Source organism: Endocarpon pusillum (genome assembly GCF_000464535.1).
Source record: "Endocarpon pusillum Z07020 unplaced genomic scaffold scaffold2274, whole genome shotgun sequence".
Taxonomy (NCBI): Eukaryota; Fungi; Ascomycota; class Eurotiomycetes; order Verrucariales; family Verrucariaceae; genus Endocarpon; species Endocarpon pusillum.
Window position 1 is genome coordinate 23056 of NW_006916172.1, and position 25277 is coordinate 48332.

Sequence of the window (25277 nt, forward strand, 5' to 3'; positions counted from 1 at the left end):
TAATTAATAGTAGACCTCCGATAGCCTGGACAGAGCATCATTTACCCTCTCTAGGGTATACGCTCTCAGCACGTCAGTCCGGAGTCACAGGAAATGAAATGGTAGTTATGGTGCTCTGTGCAGCGGAGAGCAAATGGATAGGTGGGAGAGCAAGTGATGATGTGATGCCTATTTTGAGCGAGGAGAGGGTTTAACTGGGTAGGGAGAGGGCGACGGGAGATGTCTATACGCTTTTGTTCTGATAAGGTTGGCTTCTGAAGATGTGGAGGGTATACATGGATGGCAATGCGTCGAATGTGGTCAGCACTGACAATAAGTTCAGCTTCTAGATTGTCCTTGTTTTGGTGGAGGGGACAAGGAATGGAGAGCAGTAGGTAGAAGAAAGCATTCAACCGTAACAAAATTCACGGTGTCCCACGGGCTTCGGGGACCCCTTTGCACTATGACACCTTGTCATCAATTTCTCTTGTCCTGAGAATTTTTTGTTCCAGCGTCGGTTCCAGCGTCGGTTCGAGTCAGACAATGGATAATCTTGTAGCCGCCCCCGCGCTGACGGAGGTGACAGAAAGAGAGGTACGGATCACATGACCACAGGGTGCAACGGGTGTCAAAAGCGGTTGTTGTAGTCTAACACGAAGAATAAGCAAACTTGAGCAATGACTGTGCATTTCTGTTTCGAGCTCTCACGTGTTTGAGCAAGCGCTTTGAGTCTGGTGGGATACATGATGGCGATCCTTGATTATTGATTAGACAGGATGATCATTTTCCGAATGGACCCTTCACGAAGTGTCTGAGCTTGAATCCTGGGTTTCCAGTCCTGACCCTCAGAACCAGTTTTGATCTCGCTGGTATCTATTGTACTACGTAGAGAGTCAATGTGTCTACTAAGTGTTGCAACATTATGTAGCTCGATTATTGGTTTTCAAAAACTACTTAGGCGTCTCTCACGGTCAAAAGAAGCACCAGAACTAGCCCTGAACGGAAAAGAAGATTAAGTTGGTGCAAACCTGGATAATCCGAGGTGCAGAGCACTAAGGCGATGAACAAGCTTAAGAATTCAAGTGTAACGGTGCTGTTGCTACGCATCTGCTTAATTGGGTTGAACTCTACCTCCGTTCTACCTCAACGCGGACCTGGTTTCAAAGCAGTGCAACAGAAGGACCAAAACGATCAAAGGACTGGCCTCGCATGGGTTTCAGGTTGATGGCAGATTACGATGAAACCCTCAACGTTCCTCAAATCGCTTATTCATTTCTCATAAGCAAAAACTTTCTCTTCCCGTTTCCTCTTTATTTCAGTAATTAAGTAATCGCTTTCCAGTTTCCTCTATACAACATTCCTTTCATTTTATTGGAGTCAGGGATTCCCTTTTCACGTTCACTTTTGATCAAAAGATGTTTTGCAGGTCCGCTATTCTTGTTGCTATCGCCGTTGCCGACCTGGCTTTTAGTGCCACCATCGAGATCGTGGCCCAGGCGGCTTATGATAAACCGGATCCATTGGAGTTTGCTCCCAATGAAATCATCGCTGCGGTGGGTGATGTTCTTGAGTTCCACTTCGCCGGCCCTGGCACCGGCGTGCTGGGCAGCAACCACTCTGTCGCCCAGGGCGACTTCGAGAATCCATGCAACCCGGCACCTAACGGCTTCTTCTCTGGCTATATGGCTGTTAATGCAACGTCCACGGAGGCGGTATGTCGCACACTGACCCCGGAAGGCTTTTCAGCCGGTGGCAACTAATCATCTGAGTAGGACATGGTCTTTCGAGTTCCCGTCACATCGACCGACCCGATGGTCTTCTATTGCACCCAGGGCACGCATTGCACCCGAGGCATGCACGGCGTTGTCAATGGCGCCGACGATCAAACACTACAATCCTATCGTCGCAGCATCACCGTCAACAGAAACGCAGTGGCCCCGAACACCACCGGTGGCGGTGAGATGGTTCCGAACAATATCTCTAGAATTTTACCGGCGGAGACCCCTGGCGCGGCCTGCTCGGCCAAGGCTTCTCTCGTCTTGATTTTGGTTGGTCTTGGTCTTGCTCTGCTCATAGCTCAGTGAGTTGTGGTGGGAGAGATGACCCCGGTGGTCAATACCCTACCCGAGAAAGAGGACCGATGGCGGATGTAGTGATCCAGGCATTCTGCATTTTGTATCCATCGTATATTACAAGGGAACCACTTAGATTTGGCACCAGTCTTAATATTTCAAAACTTATTACCTACTGGCTCTGGGATGAATCAAACATATGAAGCAGCCACTTTAGATTGATGGGTCTGTCAATGCTGCCGATATGTTCTGATTGTTGAAGTGATGAGAGACCTCGTTCGTTCTAGATTTTATTTAGACTCTAATGGACTTGAAAGGGTAGAGCAGCTCTTGTCTCCTAGTTCTTGAACTCGTTTGGCCAAAAAGGTATAGTTCTAGCACTTAATGTAACAGATCAGATATGGAGCTATATGTAAGACTATAAACAAAGGTTGCTCCGGGTAGTGGTCGTCGAGGGAAGCTGTTGTAGAGGGTGAATGCAATGGGCAGAGGCCATCGCGTCTTTGTAGTTGAGACGAACTCTGTAACTTTTAAGTTAGTGATGCCGCTGACAAGGTGCGAGTCCAGTGCATTGAAGGGTGCGGTTTCTAGTGGTCGGAAAATCAGGAGTCTAGGAAAGGGGATAATTGATGGGTAGTTTTGAAGAATATGATGGTAGTAAAGTTGGACTGGGTGACAAAAAAAGCGGTAGCATGTCACATGACCCGTAGTGCAACAGACCCCGAAAGAGGCATCAAAAACGGCATCTAGAGTTGAGATGTAGTTTTTATATACTACATTGTCAAGACCTCAAGACAAGTTGTCAGCAGAGCTGGGACCGTGTCTCTTCAAGCAGTCATGCCGCCTCGATTACTGCCCATCGGTGGTGCACCGCCTTTCAATTGTATGCCTGAGCTCTGGTCAGAGGAGTTCGAGCTAACGCGATCCCATAGTACGAAGTCTGCTTCAGAGCCTGCCCGCGGCTGCGAGCTATGCAAAGAATGGAATCTGCGCATCTTGTTCCTATTCCTTCTCTGCCAAAGGGCCAATGACCTACAAGAAACAACACAAAAGCAAACTCAAGCCGCACCGCAACCCGTACCGAGACGCGCAGGCCAACCAGCGAAAGGCCGCAAATCAAGCCAGACAAAAGCTGCTGCAGGAACAACGTGCGAAAGCAATGGGAGACCCTATCCGATCACTTCCAACGCCTTTCATCGAGTCATTGTCGACCGGTCGAATGCCTGATGAGCCAGCAGAGGAAGAGCTCAGAAATTACTTCCTTGGCCCAGACGAGCTTCCAAGTTCCCTGGAGTACTCGAAGAAGCTCTCAGCACCGTATATACCTAAAGCTGAAGAGACAGCGCAATCGGCTGAAGCCTCTCCATCACCTCTAGCCTGGGCTGTACCGCCGCCAGCTCCAGATTCCTCAACCAAAGAACTATCATCACTATCATCATCCACAGACCCTCCTATCCTCCCAATCGAGCGCGGAGATACCAGCCTCCCCCAGCCCAGAACATTCCCCGTCGACAATCCGTATACCCGCTCCTATTCAGTTCCCGCACAACCAACCGCCAAAGAACTCGTCAACCTCCATGAAGCCGCGCACAGAAACGCTACTCGCGCTTTGACTTTAATCTCCTCCCTGACCAATGGCTCCTCTTCTGACTTTACCCGCCACAACGTGCAACGATGTATATCCACCTTCGGTCGCCATAACACCGACGCCTACCTCCCGCCTCGTCCCACCAGCATTTACAACACCAACCCATCCCCACCCAAACTCCGCGCCGGACCCGACACCGGCTCTTCGGAGGTGCAGGTTGCCATTTTGACGACCAAGATCAACGTGCTAGCGGATAACCTGCACAAAAATGATAAGCACAACAAGCGGAGTCTGAGACTGTTGGTGCATCGAAGGCAGAAATTGTTGGCGTATTTGCAGAGGCGGGAAAGAGGAAGCGCCAGGTGGAAGAACTTGGTTGAAAATCTGGGAATTCAGGATGCGATGTGGAAGGGGGAGATTAGTCTGTGATTTGTTTGTAAGACAACACGATGAGAGAGGGTGTCTATTTGATAGTAGGACTTTGTTATGTGATCAGGAGGGGCCTACCATTGAACCCAATTGGTCTTCTCCAGCACGTAAGGAGTTTACATGTAGGGCCGTCGAGCCAGCTCTGCAACAACAGTACAATTCCAGTAAAAGCTCGAGTGTAGAAGCTCAATTGCTCCAACAAGCTTCAGTTACCTTTCATGCCAAGCAATTGATCGGCCTTGCCCAGCTGAGGACTCCGACCTCAACTTTCCTCCGAAGTTGGGACGATAGCAGCAAGCTGCCCGGCCGAGTTTTTGCTCTGCTCTGCTCTGCTCTACCTCAAGCCCAGCACGCCCTCCGAGCCTGGCCATCGAACCGAATTGAATGGACGACGGGCCCATCGTGAGCATTCTCCTCCTGGGCAATGCCAACTGCGGAAAGAGCACCTTCCTGAGGTCTGTCAACCCAAATCTCCCTTTCCCCCCAACCCAATCTCCCTCCCTCGCACCCAACCCCAACCACTCAACCCCACATGACCACAGGGTGCAACGGGTGTCAAAAGCGGTTGTTGTAGTCTAACACGAAGAATAAGCAAACTTGAGCAATGACTGTGCATTTCTGTTTCGAGCTCTCACGTGTTTGAGCAAGCGCTTTGAGTCTGGTGGGATACATGATGGCGATCCTTGATTATTGATTAGACAGGATGAGAGGGCGAGGGCGTGGGCGTGGTGGTGGATCCGATGGAGGTATGTACATACCCCCTACCTACCTCCGGCTATGTCATGCCTGTGCTTTCTGTTCCTTCCTGGCGGGCGGCATGGAAGGGGGTGAATAGACGGGATGGGATGGGATGGCTGCTGAGCGACGAGAGAATAGGGGTATCGTGTCGCGCAGGAGATGCGCTGTGATCGTTACGCCGAGTGTTCCGCCCGCACGGGGGAGTTGATGCACGAGGTCATTGAAGATATCGCGCGCGTCGCGGCGTTGACCACGACGGAGAAGGGAGGCCAGAGCGAGGGGCCTGCTTGTTCGGTACTGTAAGAACGAATACCCTGTTCACTGTAAGCGGCTCTTCCAATCACTCCTCTCTGCCTCTCTCTCTCTATCCTATCTCTGCATTCCGTGCCAAAAGCCCCCAAAAAAGAGTAAAAGTAGAGAAGAAAAAATTAACTCCCTGACGCGGGTTCGAACCCATGTCCTACTAACTAGTGCTAATCTCATTTGTTTTCGGCAAAAAGTTCGCATCAGTCCTTCTCCACTCTCTACGCCCGAGGGTTGAGTAGATACTGGAAGGAGAGAAAGACATTCATCTGCTATGAAAACTTAGCTAGCTAATCCAGATTAGCCAGCCGGTTTTACCGCCTGCCGTTGGACCACAAAGAGTTTGCGTGGGACGACGGGGGAAAAGTGCGGAATAATATAATATATATACACCTTAATCAACCACGTGTGCAGATCTGGTCGGTGTGTTTTCTTCCTTTGTCTTTGGTCTACGCTTGGCATGGAAAAGATTTGGGAAGAGAAATTGGGAAGAGCGGGTTGTTGGCATCTACCACCAGCAGGTCATCGATGTGCTATCCCTAGCAATGGGTCCGTGCCTGCTGCTACTTGTGGTCCAGATGTGTCAAGATCTGGCGAATATATACTGTACTTATGATCGAGTTCGCTATCCAGAGGGTGCTAGCTACCTGGGAAGACAAATTCTGTGCCAATACCAACGGAAGCAAAGTGGACCCCCTTTTCCAGAAGAGCAATACGCTTCCGCAGCCCATCAAGCGACTGGTAGATCTTATCATTGCCCCCGCAGAGACCGATTGCACTCTTCGCACTGAGCTACTCGCTATCAGACTGCAAACACACCTCTACGCGTAGCTCCAGAGCGCGAAACAACAGGGACCACACCCTGAGTGTCAGTGTCGAAGGGAGCGTATTGACCCCATGCACTCACTGGGCGGCTTTCCGAGGCATTGATGCCGATGCTGATCCAACCCAGAATGCCATCAGTCACACGTTCACCCAGAAGAACGTATTCCATCATCGGATCTGAACTACGAGCCTCAGTGGCAAGGATTGCGTCTTCGGCGTTCGTCGTGAGGTCTTGGGTATTGGCGGTATAAGGTGGGATGGTTTCCACTTCGGCTTGTAAGCTTTGGTCGAAGAACATCTGGCCTGAATGGGAAGATGTAAGACCGGAAACCGTGTTGTTATTGAGCAATGTGGTAGCATCCTCAACAAGAGTCAGGAGGTGGATGTGATTGGTTCGTCCTACCCAAAATCAGCAAGAGCTCGGTAGGCCGTGAAATCTGTCGATACATACCAGCGTAATGTCCTGGAAAGATGGTATCAAACTGTACAACACCCATGTCGTCAGTCTTTTGAAGCCCTCGAAATGCCGTGTTGTTGACATTGTTATTGTCAGAAAAGACGCCATTGCCGGCTGCGATAATGCCGCTGTAGACACCAGTTGCGTTGCAGTGCCAGATATCGACATACACACCATCTACCGGCTCGCAAGTCGTCACGTCAATGATTTGCATGTCGAGAGCTAGTGGGACACCTTCTTCGCCATTGGTGATGTTCCTACGGATTAGCTCGCCGCTGACATAGAAAGGACCTTCAGTGACCTCCGGCTGAAGAATGCAGGAAGAGTTGTCAGAGAATATGTCCTGCAGCGGAGTGACCAGGTTGATGCTTGTATCGTTTGAGCGATGAGATTGGCTCAACACAGAATCGAGATCGCGGGCTTTGAGAAAAGGATGATCATCAAGACCACGAGTCCGTCGGAGTTCGTGAGCCAGATGCTGACGCCGCTTCAAGCTGGCTGCTTCATGACCACGAGATTTGAGTCTTGCCGTACAGTGAGAAAGTGAGCGAGTGTTGTGCTTCAGATATTCTGAACGCTCAGCTGCTTCCACTTGGTGATCGTGTCCTGGGTGAGCCCACGAAATGTTGAAGTAGGCCAGGAAGAGGACCAAGATGATGCGGACGGTGGGGAACATCTTGAGCTATGATATGATGAGGTGAATGGATGTGTGCAGAAAGTATCTGTACGTAATAGTGATGGTGAAGCGGCAGGAGATGAATGTAATCTAAAACATACCGATCTAGAGCTGTTGATGGTACAGCGAAGGAGGGGTAACGAAGAGCATATAGAACAGAATCGTAGTGAAGGAGACTAGAGCATAGTGACCAGAATCGTTTCCAAAGATACATGGCATAAGTATCCCTAGCACGGCGCTAGTATTTGCCACCAACACGATGGATACAGGTAGTCCTGTCGATCTTGTACGACCATCCCTGTTAGTAAAACAAACAAACTAATCCAAATTAGGGTATCTCTGGGCACCTTATCCTCGCTACGGCAAGGCGTTAATACGTGGCGTTGTAACTTTACAGGGTCAATCTAGCGCCGTGCTAGCGATACTTACTACGGCTACAGGCCTAAATAATGTACCCCCCCCCTGGTGAAAACGCTAGTATCCGTACAAAACCTGCTATGCAGAATTAAGTATAGATATACATAAAATCGCCCAATTAGGACTAGTCTCTAAAATCGAGTTTGCTTTCCATTGGCATCTATAACTGCTTGACATCTCTCTCGCATTGATTCAAGCAACTCCTTAAGATATTCAGGGGGCACAGCATCCCATGCAGTATTAACAGCTGTTCGTAGCTCATCGTACTTATGAAGGGTATCTCCATAGCGCTCTTGTATCCAATCCTTCATCCAATTCCATACCATCTCAATTGGATTCAAATCAGGCGAATATGCAGGCCATTGAATGCAGGGTATACCACGTTGGCGAAGATCTCGAATAGTGCCCTTAGCAGCATGAGCAGGAGCAGAATCTTGCATAAACGTCAAATCTCCATTTGTACGTATCCAATTATCAATAATAGGGATAATATGCTCTTAATATGTTGCTTCTTTAATACCCCCCCATTCTTTCTCCCAAAATACACCAGGGCCCTTCTTATCACCATAGAAACAGCCCCAAAACATCCAACCTTTACGTCATTGATAACGTTCAACAATACATGTAGGATCCCACTCCTCACCAGGTCGACGTGTAACATACGTCTTTGTATGTTGATCCCCATTAACCCATGTTTCGTCGCTCTATAGTATCTTCTCCTATTGCTTATACGTCCAATTGACGTGTTCGTGAGCCTATTGTAAACGCGTTTGTTGATTCTTCTTAGAAATAGGGGGTTTACGACGAGCAACTTGACGTGAGAATCCTGCTCTTCGTAAAGCATTTTGAATAGCGTACCATCTAATATTAATCTTCATAGCAAGAGGGATTTGTATACATAATGTACGTCGATTTGCTGCAGAAGAACAAATCCACATGATAATTTGTTCAAGTTCTTCGTCTGTAATTATTGAATGTCTGCCAGGGCGCTTTTTAGGCGTTAATCGATTATGTATAGCATATTTAATTTGACGTCGTGTAAGATTTGGTAGCTGCTGAATAATTTCGTTGTACGTATGCCCTGCGTTATGTAACGTTTGAATTTGCAAACGTTGATCTAAATGCGTAGAATTCGAACGTGCAGAATTCGTAGAATGCGCAGATTTCGAACGCGCAGAAATGCGTAGAATTCGAACGTGCAGAATTCGTGGTAGATAGAGATAGGGATGCTAGCAAGGGTGCGTATGTAAAGTAGGCGTTTTGTAACAAATTTTGACCGGGGGGGTACATTATTTAGGCCTGTAGCCGTAGTATGCCTCTCCCCGTAGTAAGTTCACGAGCCAAGGGCTGAGGAGAGATCTTATGTTCAGCAGACCTGTGAACGTGACAAGTGAAAATTGATAAGTAAGCTTGAGGTCAGCGGAAAGCCTGGCTCTAGTCCAGTATTAGCGAGCTCAAAAGATAGTTCAGGCATTCCAGGCATTGTGTAAAAGACTGTCAATCTGGTCCTGGGAACGGACTATTCGCCTAAGGTGAAGTTGCGTGTCACTGACACTTCAAGTTCACTTATAGCTTAGCCTCCTGTACGATTCGCGCTGATTGTCCCTCTTTGTTTTGAAAACTTCGACATCCACACCACTCTGAGGAGAGGTAGAGACAGTTGCATGGAAAGACTTGAACAGAGGCAGGTATTGCAAGCCAAAATCAATGGGCGGCATTTATCGCGAATCTCTATATTTTCCAAGCCTCTTTAGGCCGTTTCGCGTCTCGTCTGCAACTCTAAAGGGCTGTGGTTGGAGCCAGGAACACCCAGAGCTTAGAACCTGAGAGACGTCTTCGGGAAGAAACATCAATTACGCGGATCCGAAGCCTTGCATGGAGAAGCTCACGGACCACTCCTGTAGGGCCCCCCAACATGCACAATCATTTTGGTCCTTGACCCAAGAAATTGGGCCGCGCATTGAACATGTTGACGTCCAATCAGCGCAGGAGCCTTCGCGAAAGGTAAATCAGATTTGCCTGACCCTGCCGCCTGATGGACAGCACAAGTGCCCCTAAATTGCCCTTAGTAAGTGGAATTCAGCCGTAAATTGTTCTCATCATACTTCAAGATCCATTGGACAAGCTGACTATAGCTTCTGTACTCCGTATTAGAGCCGGACATTCGATTTAGCACCATCAGCCTACTACTAGTAGTAGGATGAACATCGAAGAGGTAAGGCGAGTCGCGGGCGGAATGTCTTGGCATATAACTGAATCGTGTCGGAAATTTTTGTGAAATGCGCTGCCGTGTCTTCCTCCACCCACGAACCACAGAAGAGCTTCATGAGACCTTCACTTCCGCGGACGCCAGTCCACCTGTCCCTCGTATTCGGCGACATCAAGCGTGCTCTCACACCCCTGGGACTTTGCTTGCGGCAGCGCTCAAACTGGTATAGCACAACTTGCGCTGTGCGCTCACCACGCAGCGCCATGAGCGCTCAGAAGACCACCGACTACACTTCATGGACAAATGCAGATCTAATAGCCCGCGTTGCTGACCTTGAGCGCCAGCTGCGGCAGCAGAATGCTCAGATACTAGCTCGCTCGACATCTCCCAAACGCAGACGCATTCGGACTCAACGCGCCAACGTGTTCGACGCAACCAAGTACTCCACAAGACACATCGCACTTAAAATCGCATACCTCGGACAAAAATACAACGGCTATGAGCACGCGAACAATAACATCACGCCCTTGCCTACAATCGAAGAAGTGTTGTGGAAAGCGTTAAGGAAGGCACGCCTAATTTCACCTACGAGTGACGAAGGTACTGAGGTTGTATGGTCTTATGCGGAGCGCTCCCGTAGGCCACTCAATATTAATTGGGATGGCTGTCAGTACAGTAAAGGTGGGCGCACGGATAAAGGAGTAAGTGCATTTGGTCAAGTGATAGGCATTCGGGTACGGAGTAATCGGCCAACGATCGAAAGACCACGTGAAGCCTCCACAAATATCGAGATAGATGACGAAACTGTCAATAGCGACCTCGTAGCTTCAAGTGAGCTCCCAGCGGTTGGTGTTGACGACCTTGGGCATGATGTAAAACCTTCCTTTGACCCAATCAAGGATGAATTGCCATACATCTCAATCTTGAATTCCCTTCTGCCATCAGACATCCGAGTACTGGCCTGGTGCCCTGAGCCACCAGACGACTTTGATGCACGTTTCTCTTGTGGAGAGAGGCAGTATAAATACTTCTTTACCAACCCAGCTTTCTTGCCAACACCTGGCCCGATCGGGCTGAAAGATGCCAGCGGACATGAAACTGATCTGAGAGAAGGTTGGCTGGACGTGGATGCTATGAGGACGGCTGCGAAGAAGTTGGTGGGCCTTCATGACTTTCGAAATTTCTGCCGAGTCGACGCAAGCAAGCAGTTGACGACATTCGAGAGAAGGATTACACATGTTGATGTTGAGGAAGTCAAACAACAAAGTGGTCCAGTCGCGTTCTTCGAGCAACCGCAGCTAGCAAAGCACACTAATCCGACACACCTTAAGCCGGGTGCCTTGCCAACTTCTGGCCCTAAAGTTTATAGCTTCACCGTGCATGGCTCGGCTTTTCTATGGCATCAAGTTCGCCACATGGTCGCAGTGTTATTTCTGGTTGGACAAAGGTTAGAGTCGCCCTCGATCGTTGACGAGCTGCTGGACATTGAAAACAACCGAAGTCGACCTACATATGATATGGCTTCCGATGCTCCTCTGGTACTATGGGACTGCATTTTTCCAATTGATAAAGTTCAAAGCCAGGATGATGGGCTAGAATGGATTTACGCAGGGGATGCCAGAAATTTGGAGGGCTTAACCACTAAAGGCGATGGTAAGTTCGGTCTAGGAGGCATCGTCGACGAAGTGTGGTCCAACTGGCGGAAGCACAAGATAGACGAGACGTTGGCCAGCGCCCTGTTAGATCGTGTTGTATGTCAGGGTGATCAGAGTGCACTCCAACGTGGAGGCTTCAGAGACCTGGAAACAAGGACCTACCGCAGTCAAAAATTATTCGATGGTAGTGAGACTGCGAGGATGGCAGGCAAGTACGTACCAGTCATGGAGAAGCCCAAGATGGAGACGATCGATATCCAGAATGCTAGATATCGTACCGGCAAAGGGAGCAGACAAGACACACGTAGAGCTCAGGAGCTCAATAAGGACGATTAAGGAATTTGGAACGCAAATTACCCTCGACCTTCATAGAGACATTTTCGAGCACCTCTCCAGACCTCTTCGAGGATCTGGCGTCTGGGCAGTAGTTGCTGGACAGCTTAGCATTTGCCCAATTGGTCTGGGGAGAAATCCATCATACTGGGAATACTACAACAACCTCGGTTGCGCCTTCAACTATGATAGCAAGATAGAACCTAACCTCGAGACCTTTGAAAGCTTCGTGAATGACAATGTCCTGGATTTGTGTCGTAGGTATGAACCTGGTGGTTGAGGTGGACAGATACGTTGGTGAGGAAGTGGAGGTTTGTACTCCAAGTCCACGAAGAACCAAGAGTGTCTCCTCTAAGGCATATTAGGCACGAAGCAACGGTGGCTGGCACTGCCTGCAACCTCACCTGTATAACCTTTTCTGAGACAGAAGTAGAGAACAAGAAAGCTGCCAGTAGCCACAAGTCTCCAATCCACATGCTTTAGTACTTCTATGGTCAATCTTCCCGCGGCAAAATCGTAGAGATTGATGAATTCAATGGGCCATCCTTTGACAAGAGATTGTAACTTCACGATATCGATAGTAAGGACCAAAAGACAAAGGAGGATCCGGGAAACATTGCCGAGTGCAAACAGGATCTTTGATGGTCGGGTCGAGCGATGTAAAGCATTTGAGACTGTGTAGGAAATTGTGGTGTTTGAGGGCGAGTATATCACCAGATGCGGCGAAGCAGATCTGAACATTCTTACGAAGCTTACAGTAAGAAGAGCAACTTGTTTCGCCAAAATTGGTGGAACGATATTCAAACCCAGCCTTAAATCCTACGTTAGTAAGTACTAACTAGTAAGTTAGTAGTAGGGGTGAGCCCGATGCTAAGAATCTGTCCAAAGACTCTCCACTGTAAATTGACCTTATCTGGCTGTACCACATGTTAAAAAAAGGCGTCTTGGTCTACGCATATATTGTGCGTCCCAAAAGTGTTGCAATTGAATTGCAACACTTTTGGGACGCACAATACTCTAATAGCCTTCCTATTTGAATCGTTTGTTCTAGCCTTTTCTCCTCGAAGCATCAGGTTATATCCATTTTTACTACCATTTCTACTTGATTTACTATTTAGCATCGAGAGATTCCCTGAATGGTGAACCCTTGCACGCTGCTCTCCTTGTGTTCCGTGTGTCCCAGTCGACCTGCTCTCGTCGACCTGCCCTCAGACGCCTCGCACTAGGTTTTATCAACCAGAGAAGCTCGAATTCTTTGATCAGCGTGGTCCAACCCTGATTTCACTGCTGGATAATGGTTTGCTAGATAAAGAGGGCTGGGGGGGCGTTGGTGACTTGAAATCCCGGGACGAAGGCTCTTAACTGGACAGATCAATTTCCAGAATTCGAGCATGTCTTCCCACATATGCCGATACAATTTCCTCGGTGTCGGTCATGGAAGGATCGCTCTGGCCCCTCCTGTGCTTATATCTTCCGTTGGCTAACTCGCATTCGCGAGTAAACTGTTGTCATCCAGGTCTTCGGCGACAAGGCCGAAACTCATTTCCCAAAACAGAAGTATTTGACTAGGATGGCAAACAATGGCCTCGTCAAGAAACTTTGACATATAGGCATGTAAAAGTAAACACGACCAGTTTAGCACCGTGATCACCATCAAGTGCGATTGACAATCCTGTCTAGAGAATATCCTGACTTCTCACTGGTCATCTGGTGGTCTGTTAATATTGTTCCCAGTGATAACAGGGGTAAGAAGTGTGATAGACAAGGTATGCTATGCAGCCGAGTTATATGAGGGCGGTAGTTGTTGCAGAAATCAACCCGTCATAGGGGTATGCGAGACCTGTTTGACACGTGGATATGTTGTCTAGCGTCCCCATTTCACTAGGGTGGAGGGCGTGAATGATGTTCCCACATCTCCCTAGCTTTGGATCCAGCACATCATATTCATTTGCATAAAGTAGGCAAGCTGCCATCTTCGTCATGGAAAGGATGCGTAGTCACGAATGCTGCCTCAATCGAGGACGAGAATTCGTAGACTGAAGGCCATCTGGCTGTTCGGCTAATTGCGGTAAATCTTCTCCGTGTGTACGTAGTAAATACTGGAAAGCTGTGTGCCAAGAGTACTCCGTGCTACATACTAGAAGTGGTGCAGTCATTGCCAACTCAGCAGACAGCCTTAAGATTTGTGAGACCTCTTCACCGACATATATTCAGCCAACATGCCTCGAGAGGGCTCGCAGTCACCCTCTTCAGATCGACCAATATCCCCAACCCGAGAGGAGAGAAGGCGCAGTCGGTCGCCGCGCCGAGAAGGAAACCGTCGTCGGCTGAATGGAGGTTTCAAATGGAAGGAAAAGCGGCGGACGGATGAGGGAGAACAGAGTAGGAACAGAAATGGTCGTTTAGACAGGGGCTACAAGGACCATTACCGCGCTCGATCACCTCAGCGGAATCGAGACCAAGACGATCCTGACCAGCAGTCAAATAAGGATACAGAGCTACCATCAAAGGAGAAGAAGGAAAGGAAAGAGAAAAAACAGAAGAAGACGACAGCTATACCAGCAGCAGGAGAAGCCATGATCATCGTCAACGTCAACGATCGGTTGGGTACAAAAGCTGCAATTCCATGTTACGCATCAGATCCGATCAGTCAGTGTTCATGATTCCCATAACAAACTACACCAGGCTGACAACTACACAGAACTCTTCAAGGCTCAAGTAGCAGCCAAGATAGGGCGCGAACCTCACGAAATACTGCTTAAGCGGCAGGGGGAGCGGCCTTTCAAGGATCAGCTTACTTTGGAAGACTATGGGGTAAGCAACGGAGTACAATTGGATCTGTCAGTCACTCCCTTCTTGAATTCGACGAGCAAAATACTAATAAAACCTTCAGGGAAGTGGATACTGGCGATTGAACATTCTATGCAGGATCTTCCCATGCTTTCCTTCGTGCTTCCTCATCCTTGTATTTACAGGCGTGAGCATCGAAGGCGGGGTTTTGAATGTCATGATACCCGAAACTTTATCAGCTATGAATTTAGGTCGATTGTTAGCAATCATCCCTATTCTCCCATATTTCTCAAAAGCTCACAGCCTAACTGGGCAAGATCTGATCGCAAGCTCCCCTTAGTGTCGATCCGGCTGGATGGCGTGCGGGGCGCGGTACACACTCCGCGCAGTTGATTTTTCCACGTGGTATCATAACTTTTTTTTGACACATGGTCCTGTGTCACAATTACGACCATCGCAAACATTGCTTTGCAAACCTCCGAAAACACTGACGCTGCCCTCAATCCCGGCAGGCATTCTTTTACCAGCAGCAAATATGCTTTGACAACCGTATTCCTTCCAAGTCGGCTTGCCGAGTCTTCCTCCCTTGCCTTCACTCTCAACAACAGCAGATAACACAACACTTTTTTGAATAAGCAAAATCTGATACATGGTAGATAAACTGCAGAAATGGTCCGCAATATCGTCGTTCTTGGTGGTTCGTCGCATCCTCAGCTCAACGAGTCGATCTGCGAGATCTTAGGCATCCCGCAAGGTAACGCGATCCTTTCAAAGTTCTCAATAGGAGAGACTCGTGTCGAGATTGGAGAATCAGTTCGTGGAAAAGATGTCTACATCATACAATCCGGCGGAGGAAAGGTCAATGACCACTTGATGGAATTACTCATCACAATTTCAGCCTGCAAGACGGCATCGGCGAAGAAAGTCACGGCGGTGCTTCCACTCTTCCCTTACTCTCGGCAAAGTGACGTCCCTTACAACAAGACCGGTGCTCCGTTGGTCAAATCCTCGACCCAATTCAACAAGCCAGACCTTGCAGACAACGGCTACACCTTTGAAAGCACCCCACCAACACCTCACCCAGACAAACCATGGAGTCGAGGACTCACAAACGGTATAGATGGACTGCACAAATCTCTAGCCAAAGTACACATCGATGACTATGAGATCAGCCCAACGACTCATACGGCACGTTATGCGCAATACAGCAATGGCGTTACGTCTCATCCTAAACGTAGCGATACCTCTGAGTCTTCGAAGAGTGGTGACTACTTCCTTCGCCAGCAAGCCTCTTCCCACGGCTCTCTCACCAACGGCGTCAACGATGACAACGCTTCAGTCACTTCGGAGAGTCTCCAAAGCGCATTTAAACCAAGCCCAGGATATAAACAATGGGTAGCACAAGCTGGGACACTAGTCGCGGATCTCCTGACCTGTGCTGGTGCGGATCATATCATCACCATGGATCTACATGACCCTCAGTACCAAGGCTTCTTCGACATTCCAGTGGACAACCTTTACGGCCGACCCCTGCTGAAGAGATACATACAGCAACACATTCCGGACTTTAAACAGTGTGTCATCGTCAGCCCTGACGCAGGAGGAGCAAAACGTGCAACCGCCATTGCAGACTCCTTGGGCACGGAATTTGCTTTGATTCACAAGGTACACCTCACATAGAGGTCCCTGTGGCCTATCACTAACGAATCTGTGTTCAAGGAACGCCGTCCCACCAAGATCACAGATCGACAAAACGCCACCATGATGCTTGTGGGAGAAGTGGCAGGCAAAACTGCCATATTGATCGACGACCTTGCCGACACATCCAACACAATCACCAGAGCTGCCAAGCTGCTGAAGAAGGAGGGTGCCTCGAAAGTGTACGCTCTGGTCACGCATGGCGTGTTAAGTGGCGATGCCATCGAGCGCATCAATGCTAGCGCTCTGGATCGTGTGGTTGTGACGAACTCCATCGATCAGAGAGAGCACAGGCTAAAATGCCCGAAGCTTGAAGTCTTGGAGGTTGGGCACGTTTTTGCCGAGGCAAGTCAACTCAATTCCATATCAAGGGGGCATAACACTGATATCAACGCTGTTAGGCCATTCGCCGCGTTCACTACGGCGAAAGTATCAGTGTGCTCTTCCAGTACGACTGATCGGCTTCGCTTCGATCGGACCGGAGCTGGCGTAGGGAACAAGGATTTTCAGTTCTCAAAATTTCAAAAAGGTGAGCAGGCGGGTAATCTGATAGGAGTGTCTTGCCTTTTTTCTTTGGGCTTCAAAAGCGTAGAATTCAAATCATAAACATATGAATATGTATATGTATGAGCATCAAAACCTCAGAACCAAGCGCTGGAGAGGTCGGTCCTGGTTGGGATAGAGATATGTAAGGAACATCTCAGTTGATGATGTATCATTGCGGAAATCGATCTCAATCCATCCGGATTACGTGTGGAATAGAGGTGCAAAACCATTTAATCTACCAGCGTCGATACTGAGACCCGGGGTGGGCTTCTAGATAGTAAGGATACAAGATGGATATTATTGCAATAACAATCAAAAGACTGTGATATAGTTCCCTATTCTATCCTTCTGGTTCTGGGCAATGCATTCCGCGATCCATGTGATGTTGCGTATTTCCTGTAGAAGGTTAGGATTCAGACCTTGTTTTTCATGTTGTCGCGTCAATCCGGCGGGACGTACCTGTTCTCTCAGCTTGACCCATGCGTATATGACAGCATGGGTGAACTGGTGGGTAAAGACCAGCTTCGACAGCTCCATTTCCTTCTGGTAGAACAAGTCTTCGAGGCTCTTGCCTTCGTTTGCACTGCCTCCCGCCATGTTGCCGGCGCCGACCCCTCCGCTCTGATTCATCTGGTCGAAGAAGCTCTTGTAATCCCCCACGCCACTAACTGCCAGCCCTACACTTTCAATATCGTCGGCGCGTGAGAGCATCAGTGAGCCCTCGGGGTAGAGCTTGCCGAACTGCGGATACAGCTTTTGTCGCTCGGACTTGGATAGTTCGGTTCCGAACGAGTTGATGGTGATGTTGATGGCTCTTCGGTCGGCTTCGAATTCTAGGACCCCCGACATCACTTCGGCGGTCGGTGTGCCGCGCATGTCAGGGTGGTTGTTGACGAAATGATAGAAGTCTTCCAGGTAGTTTTTGTATAAAGTATTCCGCACGATTTCGATGTTGAGTTCGTCCAGATCTTGATGGCTTAGACTACCTTTGAAGTAGGGTGCTAATGGTGTTTCAATGAGGACGGAGTTATATAATTCTTCGATGTTGGTTGCGACGCAGAGTACGGGCAGTGTTTCGAACCAGCCAAGTGGATGACACCGTTCTAGCAGTTCTCTCGTGTCTCTTTCGTGTAGTGTGCCAGTGATGAGGAGAGCGACGTTGTCGATCATGTATCCGTAGGTTAGGTATTCCATAAACTTGGCCAATGATCCCGTCGCTTGCGCCTGTAGGTATCGAAAATCTGCAACAAGCTTCTCTGTCGTCTTGTTGGCTAATGATGAGGTTGACGGGTTAGGAGGAAGGGCGGCGAGGGTATCACCGTAGGCAGGACCAAGCTGTAGCTTCACATCTACATAATGTAAGCCGTCCTCACTACTGACCAAAGACTCCGCATCATACCATCGATAGATTCGCACTGGGTCAGGTTCGAGTAGTTCTGCGCAGTGAGTAGAGTGTTGCGGTAGCCTCTGACAATGCCCTCGACAAAGCTTTTACGGTCAGTCCATGCCAGCTACATTCTGGTTGATAGACCTACCCGCCATTGACATTGTAGAACATGCCCTCCATCTTGCCGGGGATTGGGAGGAAGAAAGCGCTATGTGGATTGCAGTAAACCCCAACCTCGAGATGGATGAAGCTCTGATGCAGGACGCCATCTCGGAGAAAACGCTAGTCCCAAAAGGTGGCCACTAATGAATTTGACTTGACCTGACAAAAATCCTCCAAAAAGTTGGAGATCGCGAACATAGTTTCAAGATCAATTGTATCACTTTGATAGATTGTACAGTACCTTCTTCACCCACCAAAGACTGCACCCTAGCTTCCAGAGAAGCAGCTAGGTGGTGGTCTCAAAATGACCTTGTTCATTTTGACCGAGACCAGTGCTGGCTATGCTCTCCTCAAGGCGAAAGACAAGAAGCTTCTCAAGCGAGATGACTTAGCTTCCGAGACAGAGTCTGCGGAGGGTATATGTAGCCTGTATGTCCTTTACAAGTCTGGTCAATCTGTACTCTGAAGAGCTTGCTAAACATCCTTTTCCAGGCTAAAATTGAAAGACTTCCAAAAATTCGACAGCGCAGCAACAGCTCTCGAAGAGATCGCAGCTGTGGTGGAGGGAAAAGTAACATCAAGATTGACTTCATTGTTGGATTCGATCAAGGATGAAAAGAAGGTTTCCCTTGCTGTGGCTGACCCGAAATTGGGAAATGCCATTGGCAAAATACCGGGACTCGAACTCAAAGCTATCGCCGACTCCACAACGCAAGACCTTTACCGAGCTATTCGCAATCATCTACCATCTCTCATTCCTGGTCTCATGCCCGACGATGTCAACACCATGTCGTTAGGTCTTTCGCATTCCCTCGCAAGACATAAACTGAAGTTCTCTCCCGATAAGATTGACACCATGATCGTACAAGCAATCGCCCTTCTCGATGACCTCGACAAGGAACTAAACACCTACGCTATGCGGGTAAAGGAGTGGTATGGTTGGCACTTTCCAGAAATGGCAAAGATATTGAATGACAATCTTGCATATGCCAAAGTCGTTCTGAAAATGGGCATGCGAACCAATTGGGAAAACTGCGACCTGGCAGAAATACTTCCCGAAGAAATAGAGACTGCCGTCAAATCTGCGGCTGATCGATCTATGGGCACAGAGATCACACAAGAGGATCTGGACAATATACAATTGCTTGCTGAACAAGTTGTCAGCTTCACCGAATATCGACAGCAACTTGCAAGCTATCTTTCAGCCAGAATGACAGCTATCGCACCTAATCTAACGGCATTGGTTGGCGAGCTTGTTGGAGCCAGATTGATTGCGCATGCTGGTAGTCTGTTGAACCTGTCCAAATCACCGGCTAGTACTATTCAAATTCTGGGAGCCGAGAAAGCGCTGTTCCGGGCATTGAAGACCAAACACGATACACCAAAGTATGGTCTCATCTACCATGCGTCACTTATTGGACAGGCTTCTGGCAAGAACAAGGGCAAAATGGCAAGAGTGCTGGCAGCCAAAGCCGCCATTGGTCTGAGAGTGGATGCTCTTCAAGACTGGGGAGAGCACGAAGAGGACATCCCTGAGGATGAGAAGGCTGCTCTGGGTCTAGAAGCTAGGTTTAACCTCGAACGAAAACTCGCGGCCATGGAAGGCAAGCCGCTGAGGCCAAGAGGCGTGGCAATAGCACCAAATGGTGTGGCATCTACACAGCCCAAGAAATGGGAAATCAAGGAGGCTCGGAAATACAATCCCGATGCCGACGCACTTACAGGCGAAGAGGCTCCTGCTGTTGAAGCGACCCCAGCCGAATCGATAAAGGACAAGAAGAAGGAAAAGAAGGAAAAGAAGCAGAAGCTAATTGAGGAAGTAAAGGAGGTCAAGGAAGCCACACCCAGATCCGAAACAGAGGAAGACGAGACAATGGCTGATGCTGCAGAAGATGAAAAGAGCGACGAATCAGACTCACAACCAGACGAGCCCATAGACGAACGGGAGGCGGCTGTCATAGCACCACCAAGCAAACCCGCAACCAATGGCTTCGCAGCTAGAGAACCATCCGAAGACGAAGCAGCACCTGCCCACTCCGACACCATCTCTACCCCCTCTGATGACACGCCCCCCTCGCCCGACTCCCCAACACAACAAGAACGAAACTGGCAATCCTCTATTCTCGGCAACACCAAAGAAGCGAAGAAACAGCGCAAGATCGAACGTCACGAACGCAAACTCGCCATGTCGGCGGAAAAATCCAAGGAGAGGAAACTGCGGAACGAGAAGCTAGCGCGGCGGCTGGATCGGAAAGAGAGGAGGGAGGCTAAAGCGGCGCAGGTGGACCGGAGGGAGAAGAGGGAAGAAGATATGTTTCTGGAGCCGGCGAGGAAGGCAGGGTTGAGCATTACGAGGTACAAAAGGAAGTTGGAGAGGGGAGAGATCAGATTTGAGGAGGATGGGACTCCCGTGGCGATATCAAAGAAGGAGATCAAGAAGGCAAGGAAGAGGGCCGAGAAGGAGGCTGCAGAAAAGCAGAAGCTAAAAAGCAGCATGAGAGAGGAGACGATTAACGGAAGTGAAACGAAGAAAAGGAAGCGGGCTGCAGAGGATGAAGCGGAAACGGAGGTGATGGCTAAGTCGGAGAAGAAAAAGAAGAAGAATAAGGAGAAGGCTTGAGTCAGTAGTCTGCTAGGCGATTCAATCTCGATCTCCTGCCTCAACAACCTATCATTCCTCTTTCTTGTTACCAGGCCTACGATCTGTTCGCTGCACATACGGCGTTGAGGGGTAGATGCACGGGAAGACGAGATTGGATTGATGGCTAAATGTTCGGGAGACAGGAAGTGTAACAGGCAGTTTGTGCCCTCGAATTGAGCAAGCGAACGAAGTACACAGTACATTCCGCTAGCATACATTGTTACGCGGTCACCTGCTCCACGACCCAATGAGGCACTCGAGATAGGGCTTAGCGTTAGCATGATTGGCGATACGTAGTATCCCTTCGTCTCCTGCAAAATGGCCCTTTAGCGTCAATTAGTGGCAATGCTAGCAGGGGGCCTCTTGTGTATCAAATTGCTCCAATTCTGTAAAATACTAGTTAGTAGAAATAGTGCTTATGAAATGCTTAGGGCGCGCGCGCAGCGCTGCGAATTTCGCGAATTCTACTCCTTTGTATGATATCGCTGCCAGCAGGGTCCTTGGACGCATAACGGTACGTTACATTGTTTACAGCCTGTATAGCCCTTGGATTCGCGTAATGCGTGCGCTGCGCGCGAAATAGCGTCAGCTGTATCAGTATGTACGCTGTATTAATCAAAAGAAGCGCTGCTGTCAATAGCAGGTAGTTGATTGGTAGCAGCAAGGATGTTGACGGATATGGCGTTGCGGCGTTGATTTTTGCGCTAAAAGGGCACATGCAGGAGACGAAGGGATACTACGTACGCACGGGTCAAATCCTTTCATACTACGTGGTGCTTTTCCGCTCTACTACCTACTACGGTACCTGGCATAAGTATTCGTAGTACGGCGCTAGTATACTTGCACTAAAACAGGCCCTAAACGAGACAGCTAAGCTTTGAACGGTTAAGCGGTATTATTGTGGCCAATTGATACCACTAATTGTCTAACAAGCTTCTAGACACTGAGGTGACGCTGTATCCGAACTAGCTGCTACTAGCGCCGTGCTACGATCAATTATGCCCCCTACCCGTAGTAGAAGTTAGACCTAACGGCTACGGTATGCATGGTACTGTGCCACTCCGCATGCATGGCCATGTTTCAACTTTTAAGCGGTGGTCTATGGGTCCCACTCGACTGGGATCACGCGCAGAATTGTGGCAAGTTAGTGGTATACCACCGCGGCACTGTGCTTTTGATGCCAACCAGGAAGCGTATCTCCATCGGGGAGAGAAACAGTAACCGGAAGAATGGTCTGCTTGTGCTACGGCCATGGTTGCATCATTGCCGACCAGTTAGCCAACCAGAAATGGCATGGTTGAAGGTGACAGAGTAAGCCCTTTGCATCGCCTGAGCAATTTGTCCCGTCCCATGCTCTTTGTTCCTTCTCCCCACCATACTGGTGTTACCTACGGACCACTATCAATTCAACTTGAATGCAGACGCTCTGGAGACGACCCATGATCCTTGTCGTAGTAGCACGGACAATCCTGATCATTGGCTGTCACGAACCAAGCTGCATTAACAGAAAGGTCTTCATTGACCTTTCCACGATGTCTTGTGCACGAAAACCAGCGGGATGGACAAGAATCTCCAGCCAGCTATGGCGGCAACTGCTAGGGGATACACGAATCCAGTCTGATTCGAAACCCATCAATGCTAACTTTTTGGCGGAGGGGTTTGATTGATCCATGTTGCGTTCAATCCCCACATTGGTCTTGGATCCATTGGTTTCCTTGTCTACTGCTGCTCTACTCGGATCTCGGAACCAAACACTATCTGCTCTGTCTTCTGATCGGCTAGAATGGTCTCTTATGAATTTTGGACTATACTGTGGTTTAAACCCTACTAGCGCTATCCTTTTGGCTCAGTAGTTGATGCATCCTTTCTCTTCAACTGGCGACGGCTCGCTCCTCTTCTCCTATATATTTCAGCTATGCCCCTCCTATGATTTCCGGCCCACATTTACTATAGCAGTCGAACGGCAACCATGGCCATCATCAATTTGACCGCACTGTTTTCGCGCCTTGTGTCGAATCTCCCTTACACTTCCCTTGCTCTACTTTTTTGTGTTGCATATGTTGCTGTATATCGCATCTATTTCTCCCCTTTGGCACACGTGCCAGGGCCAAAGCTCGCCGCTGTTAGCAGTTTGTACGAGTTCTACCACGACTGCATCCGTCTGGGACAATTTGTCTTTCGCCTGGACGAGTTGCATAAACAATATGGTATGAAGGTGCCACGCACTTTGACCATCGAATGCTAAAAAGCTCCACATCACTCTTGTAGGCCCGATTGTCCGTATCGGCCCTAGCGAGGTCCATATCAAGGATGCCCAGTTCTTCGACAAATTCTACAATGTGACAACCAAGCTTGACAAATATGATTGGTTCTACCGATTTGCGAATACTCCCTATGCGTCTTTCGGCACGATAAAGGCAGAGGATCACCGTCTGCGCCGGAGCGCTTTGGCCAAGCATTTCTCGCCAGCCAGTATCATCAGGCTGGATCCAGTGATAACACAGGCCGTCAGCATATTATGTCGACGGCTTGAAGAGCACCGTCGCGGGAAAAGGGTAGTTGACCTCGGAAATGCTTTCAGATGCTTCTCCGGTGATGTCGTCACTGAATACGTTGTGCCCGATCCCCTCACTCTCCTTGAACATGAAAACTTTGCAGCGGATTACAATTCTGTTTTTATAAGGAGATTTGCCATATTCGGGACTTTCAACCGCCATCTGGGCTGGCTCTTACCAGTCATGCTGTCGATGCCAAGATGGCTCCTCTTGCTTACCAACCCTCCAGCAGTTCTGCAAGTCTTTAGCAGAATTAAGGTGCCGCAGATCCAAGCTTCCGCTGACGGACGCCACTAACTTACGTTTGTTATAGCTGATAGAAGAGCAGGCTCGGATTGTCACGCAAAGCGGCGGACCTCCGAAGCAGAAGAAAAACTATCCACTCGTCCTCAGCAGCATCTACCACTCCGACCTTCCAGCGCACGAAAAGACCTTGATCCGCCTTGCCCAAGATGGGCTCGTCTTGGTAATGGCGGGCACAGAAACAACTGCCATAACCCTATCAGTGGCCACCTATCACCTTCTCACCAAACCCCATTTACTCAAAAGACTCCAGATCGAGCTCCAATCCAGCTTCCCAGCTGCCGCAGACGATACCATCATCAGCTACCGTGACCTAGAAAAACTCCCCTTCCTCACCGCTTGTCTCAATGAAAGCCTCCGTCTCGGCTCCCCCGTCTCTGGGCGCCTCCCCCGCATCGATCCAAACTCACCCATCACCTACGGCGACCACACCCTACCCGCCGGCACCGCGATCAGCATGACCCTTCGCGACATCCACTATGACCCCTCCATCTATCCGGATCCGCGATCTTTCAACCCGGACCGCTGGCTCGAAGACACGGATCGAGCCCGCAAGCTCCACGAGCACTTCCTCGTCCCCTTCGGCAAGGGCGCCCGAAGCTGCATCGGCAACAACCTCGCCCTGGCCGGGATGTATGCGATCCTGGGGAACATGTTCCGGAAGTTCGAAGCGATCGAACTGTTTGAGACGACGGCAGATGATTTTGAGATGGCGTACGATTTCTTCTCGCCGTTTGCAAAGTCTGATTCGAAGGGCTTGAGGGTGCTGATCAAGTAGCAGGATCAGAGTCGCCTTTTGGTGGTGGTGGTGGTGGTGGGCATTGTACCTCCCGGCTGTCTTTGAAGTTTCCATGTGTGCGTTGAAGTTTGAGCCGCAAACGCGGGAACTTTGTCTCTCCTTTCTCTTTGTCTTCTTCTACCAGCAACCACACTCCCTCACGTTCCCTTGGAAATATGGTGGTAGTGCAATCCCAATCCGAAATCCGGAGTCCCGTTCCCCTCCTTCGCTGAAGTGCAGTACCTCCCCCGTCCTACTCGATGCTTTCCCAACCTCCTGGCCCCAATCCTCCCCTTCCCGTCGCCTTCTCCTGCTACGACTCCAACACGTTCAGCTTCTCTCTCTCTCTCTCTCTCTCTCTCTCTCTCTCTCTCTCTCTCTCTCTCTCTCTCTCTCTCTCTCTCTCTCTCTCTCTCTCTCTCTCTCTCTCTCTCTCTCTCTCTCTCTCTCTCTCTCTCTCTCTCTCTCTCTCTCTCTCTCTCTCTCTCTCTCTCTCTCTCTCTCTCTCTCTCTCTCTCTCTCTCTCTCTCTCTCTCTCTCTCTCTCTCTCTCTCTCTCTCTCTCTCTCTCTCTCTCTCTCTCTCTCTCTCTCTCTCTCTCTCTCTCTCTCTCTCTCTCTCTCTCTCTCTCTCTCTCTCTCTCTCTCTCTCTCTCTCTCTCTCTCTCTCTCTCTCTCTCTCTCTCTCTCTCTCTCTCTCTCTCTCTCTCTCTCTCTCTCTCTCTCTCTCTCTCTCTC

General features: G+C 49.3%; 9 protein-coding genes across 9 annotated transcripts; 7 read left to right on the top strand and 2 right to left on the bottom strand.

Annotated features, from left to right (window-relative positions):
• Positions 1–1394: 1394 nt before the first annotated feature.
• Positions 1395–2063, top strand: EPUS_04761 (uncharacterized protein; the record flags this gene model as incomplete). Its single annotated transcript, XM_007803405.1, has 2 exons — positions 1395–1691; positions 1752–2063. 2 exons carry the CDS (start codon positions 1395–1397, stop codon positions 2061–2063), a joined length of 609 nt encoding a protein of 202 aa, XP_007801596.1.
• An 825-nt stretch (positions 2064–2888) lies between these two features.
• On the top strand, positions 2889–4068 carry EPUS_04762 (uncharacterized protein; the record flags this gene model as incomplete). The annotated part of the gene is made up of 2 exons (XM_007803406.1): positions 2889–2934; positions 2984–4068. 2 exons carry the CDS (start codon positions 2889–2891, stop codon positions 4066–4068), a joined length of 1131 nt encoding a protein of 376 aa, XP_007801597.1.
• Positions 4069–5911: 1843 nt separating this feature from the next.
• EPUS_04763 (uncharacterized protein) lies at positions 5912–7067 on the bottom strand (the record flags this gene model as incomplete). The annotated part of the gene is made up of 2 exons (XM_007803407.1): positions 5912–6333; positions 6386–7067. The coding sequence occupies 2 exons, from the start codon at positions 7065–7067 to the stop codon at positions 5912–5914; spliced, it is 1104 nt and encodes a 367-aa protein (XP_007801598.1).
• A 2889-nt stretch (positions 7068–9956) lies between these two features.
• On the top strand, positions 9957–11684 carry EPUS_04764 (uncharacterized protein; the record flags this gene model as incomplete). Its single annotated transcript, XM_007803408.1, has 1 exon — positions 9957–11684. One exon carries the CDS (start codon positions 9957–9959, stop codon positions 11682–11684), a length of 1728 nt encoding a protein of 575 aa, XP_007801599.1.
• Positions 11685–13900: 2216 nt separating this feature from the next.
• EPUS_04765 (uncharacterized protein) lies at positions 13901–14596 on the top strand (the record flags this gene model as incomplete). Its single annotated transcript, XM_007803409.1, has 3 exons — positions 13901–14330; positions 14383–14521; positions 14575–14596. 3 exons carry the CDS (start codon positions 13901–13903, stop codon positions 14594–14596), a joined length of 591 nt encoding a protein of 196 aa, XP_007801600.1.
• Positions 14597–15140: 544 nt separating this feature from the next.
• On the top strand, positions 15141–16662 carry EPUS_04766 (uncharacterized protein; the record flags this gene model as incomplete). Its single annotated transcript, XM_007803410.1, has 3 exons — positions 15141–16136; positions 16191–16518; positions 16571–16662. The coding sequence occupies 3 exons, from the start codon at positions 15141–15143 to the stop codon at positions 16660–16662; spliced, it is 1416 nt and encodes a 471-aa protein (XP_007801601.1).
• A 365-nt stretch (positions 16663–17027) lies between these two features.
• On the bottom strand, positions 17028–18282 carry EPUS_04767 (V-type proton ATPase subunit D; the record flags this gene model as incomplete). Its single annotated transcript, XM_007803411.1, has 4 exons — positions 17028–17111; positions 17175–18064; positions 18115–18203; positions 18251–18282. The coding sequence occupies 4 exons, from the start codon at positions 18280–18282 to the stop codon at positions 17028–17030; spliced, it is 1095 nt and encodes a 364-aa protein (XP_007801602.1).
• Positions 18283–18568: 286 nt separating this feature from the next.
• EPUS_04768 (uncharacterized protein) lies at positions 18569–20884 on the top strand (the record flags this gene model as incomplete). The annotated part of the gene is made up of 2 exons (XM_007803412.1): positions 18569–18693; positions 18757–20884. The coding sequence occupies 2 exons, from the start codon at positions 18569–18571 to the stop codon at positions 20882–20884; spliced, it is 2253 nt and encodes a 750-aa protein (XP_007801603.1).
• Positions 20885–22874: 1990 nt separating this feature from the next.
• Positions 22875–24541, top strand: EPUS_04769 (uncharacterized protein; the record flags this gene model as incomplete). Its single annotated transcript, XM_007803413.1, has 3 exons — positions 22875–23112; positions 23174–23718; positions 23774–24541. The coding sequence occupies 3 exons, from the start codon at positions 22875–22877 to the stop codon at positions 24539–24541; spliced, it is 1551 nt and encodes a 516-aa protein (XP_007801604.1).
• Positions 24542–25277: the final 736 nt, after the last annotated feature.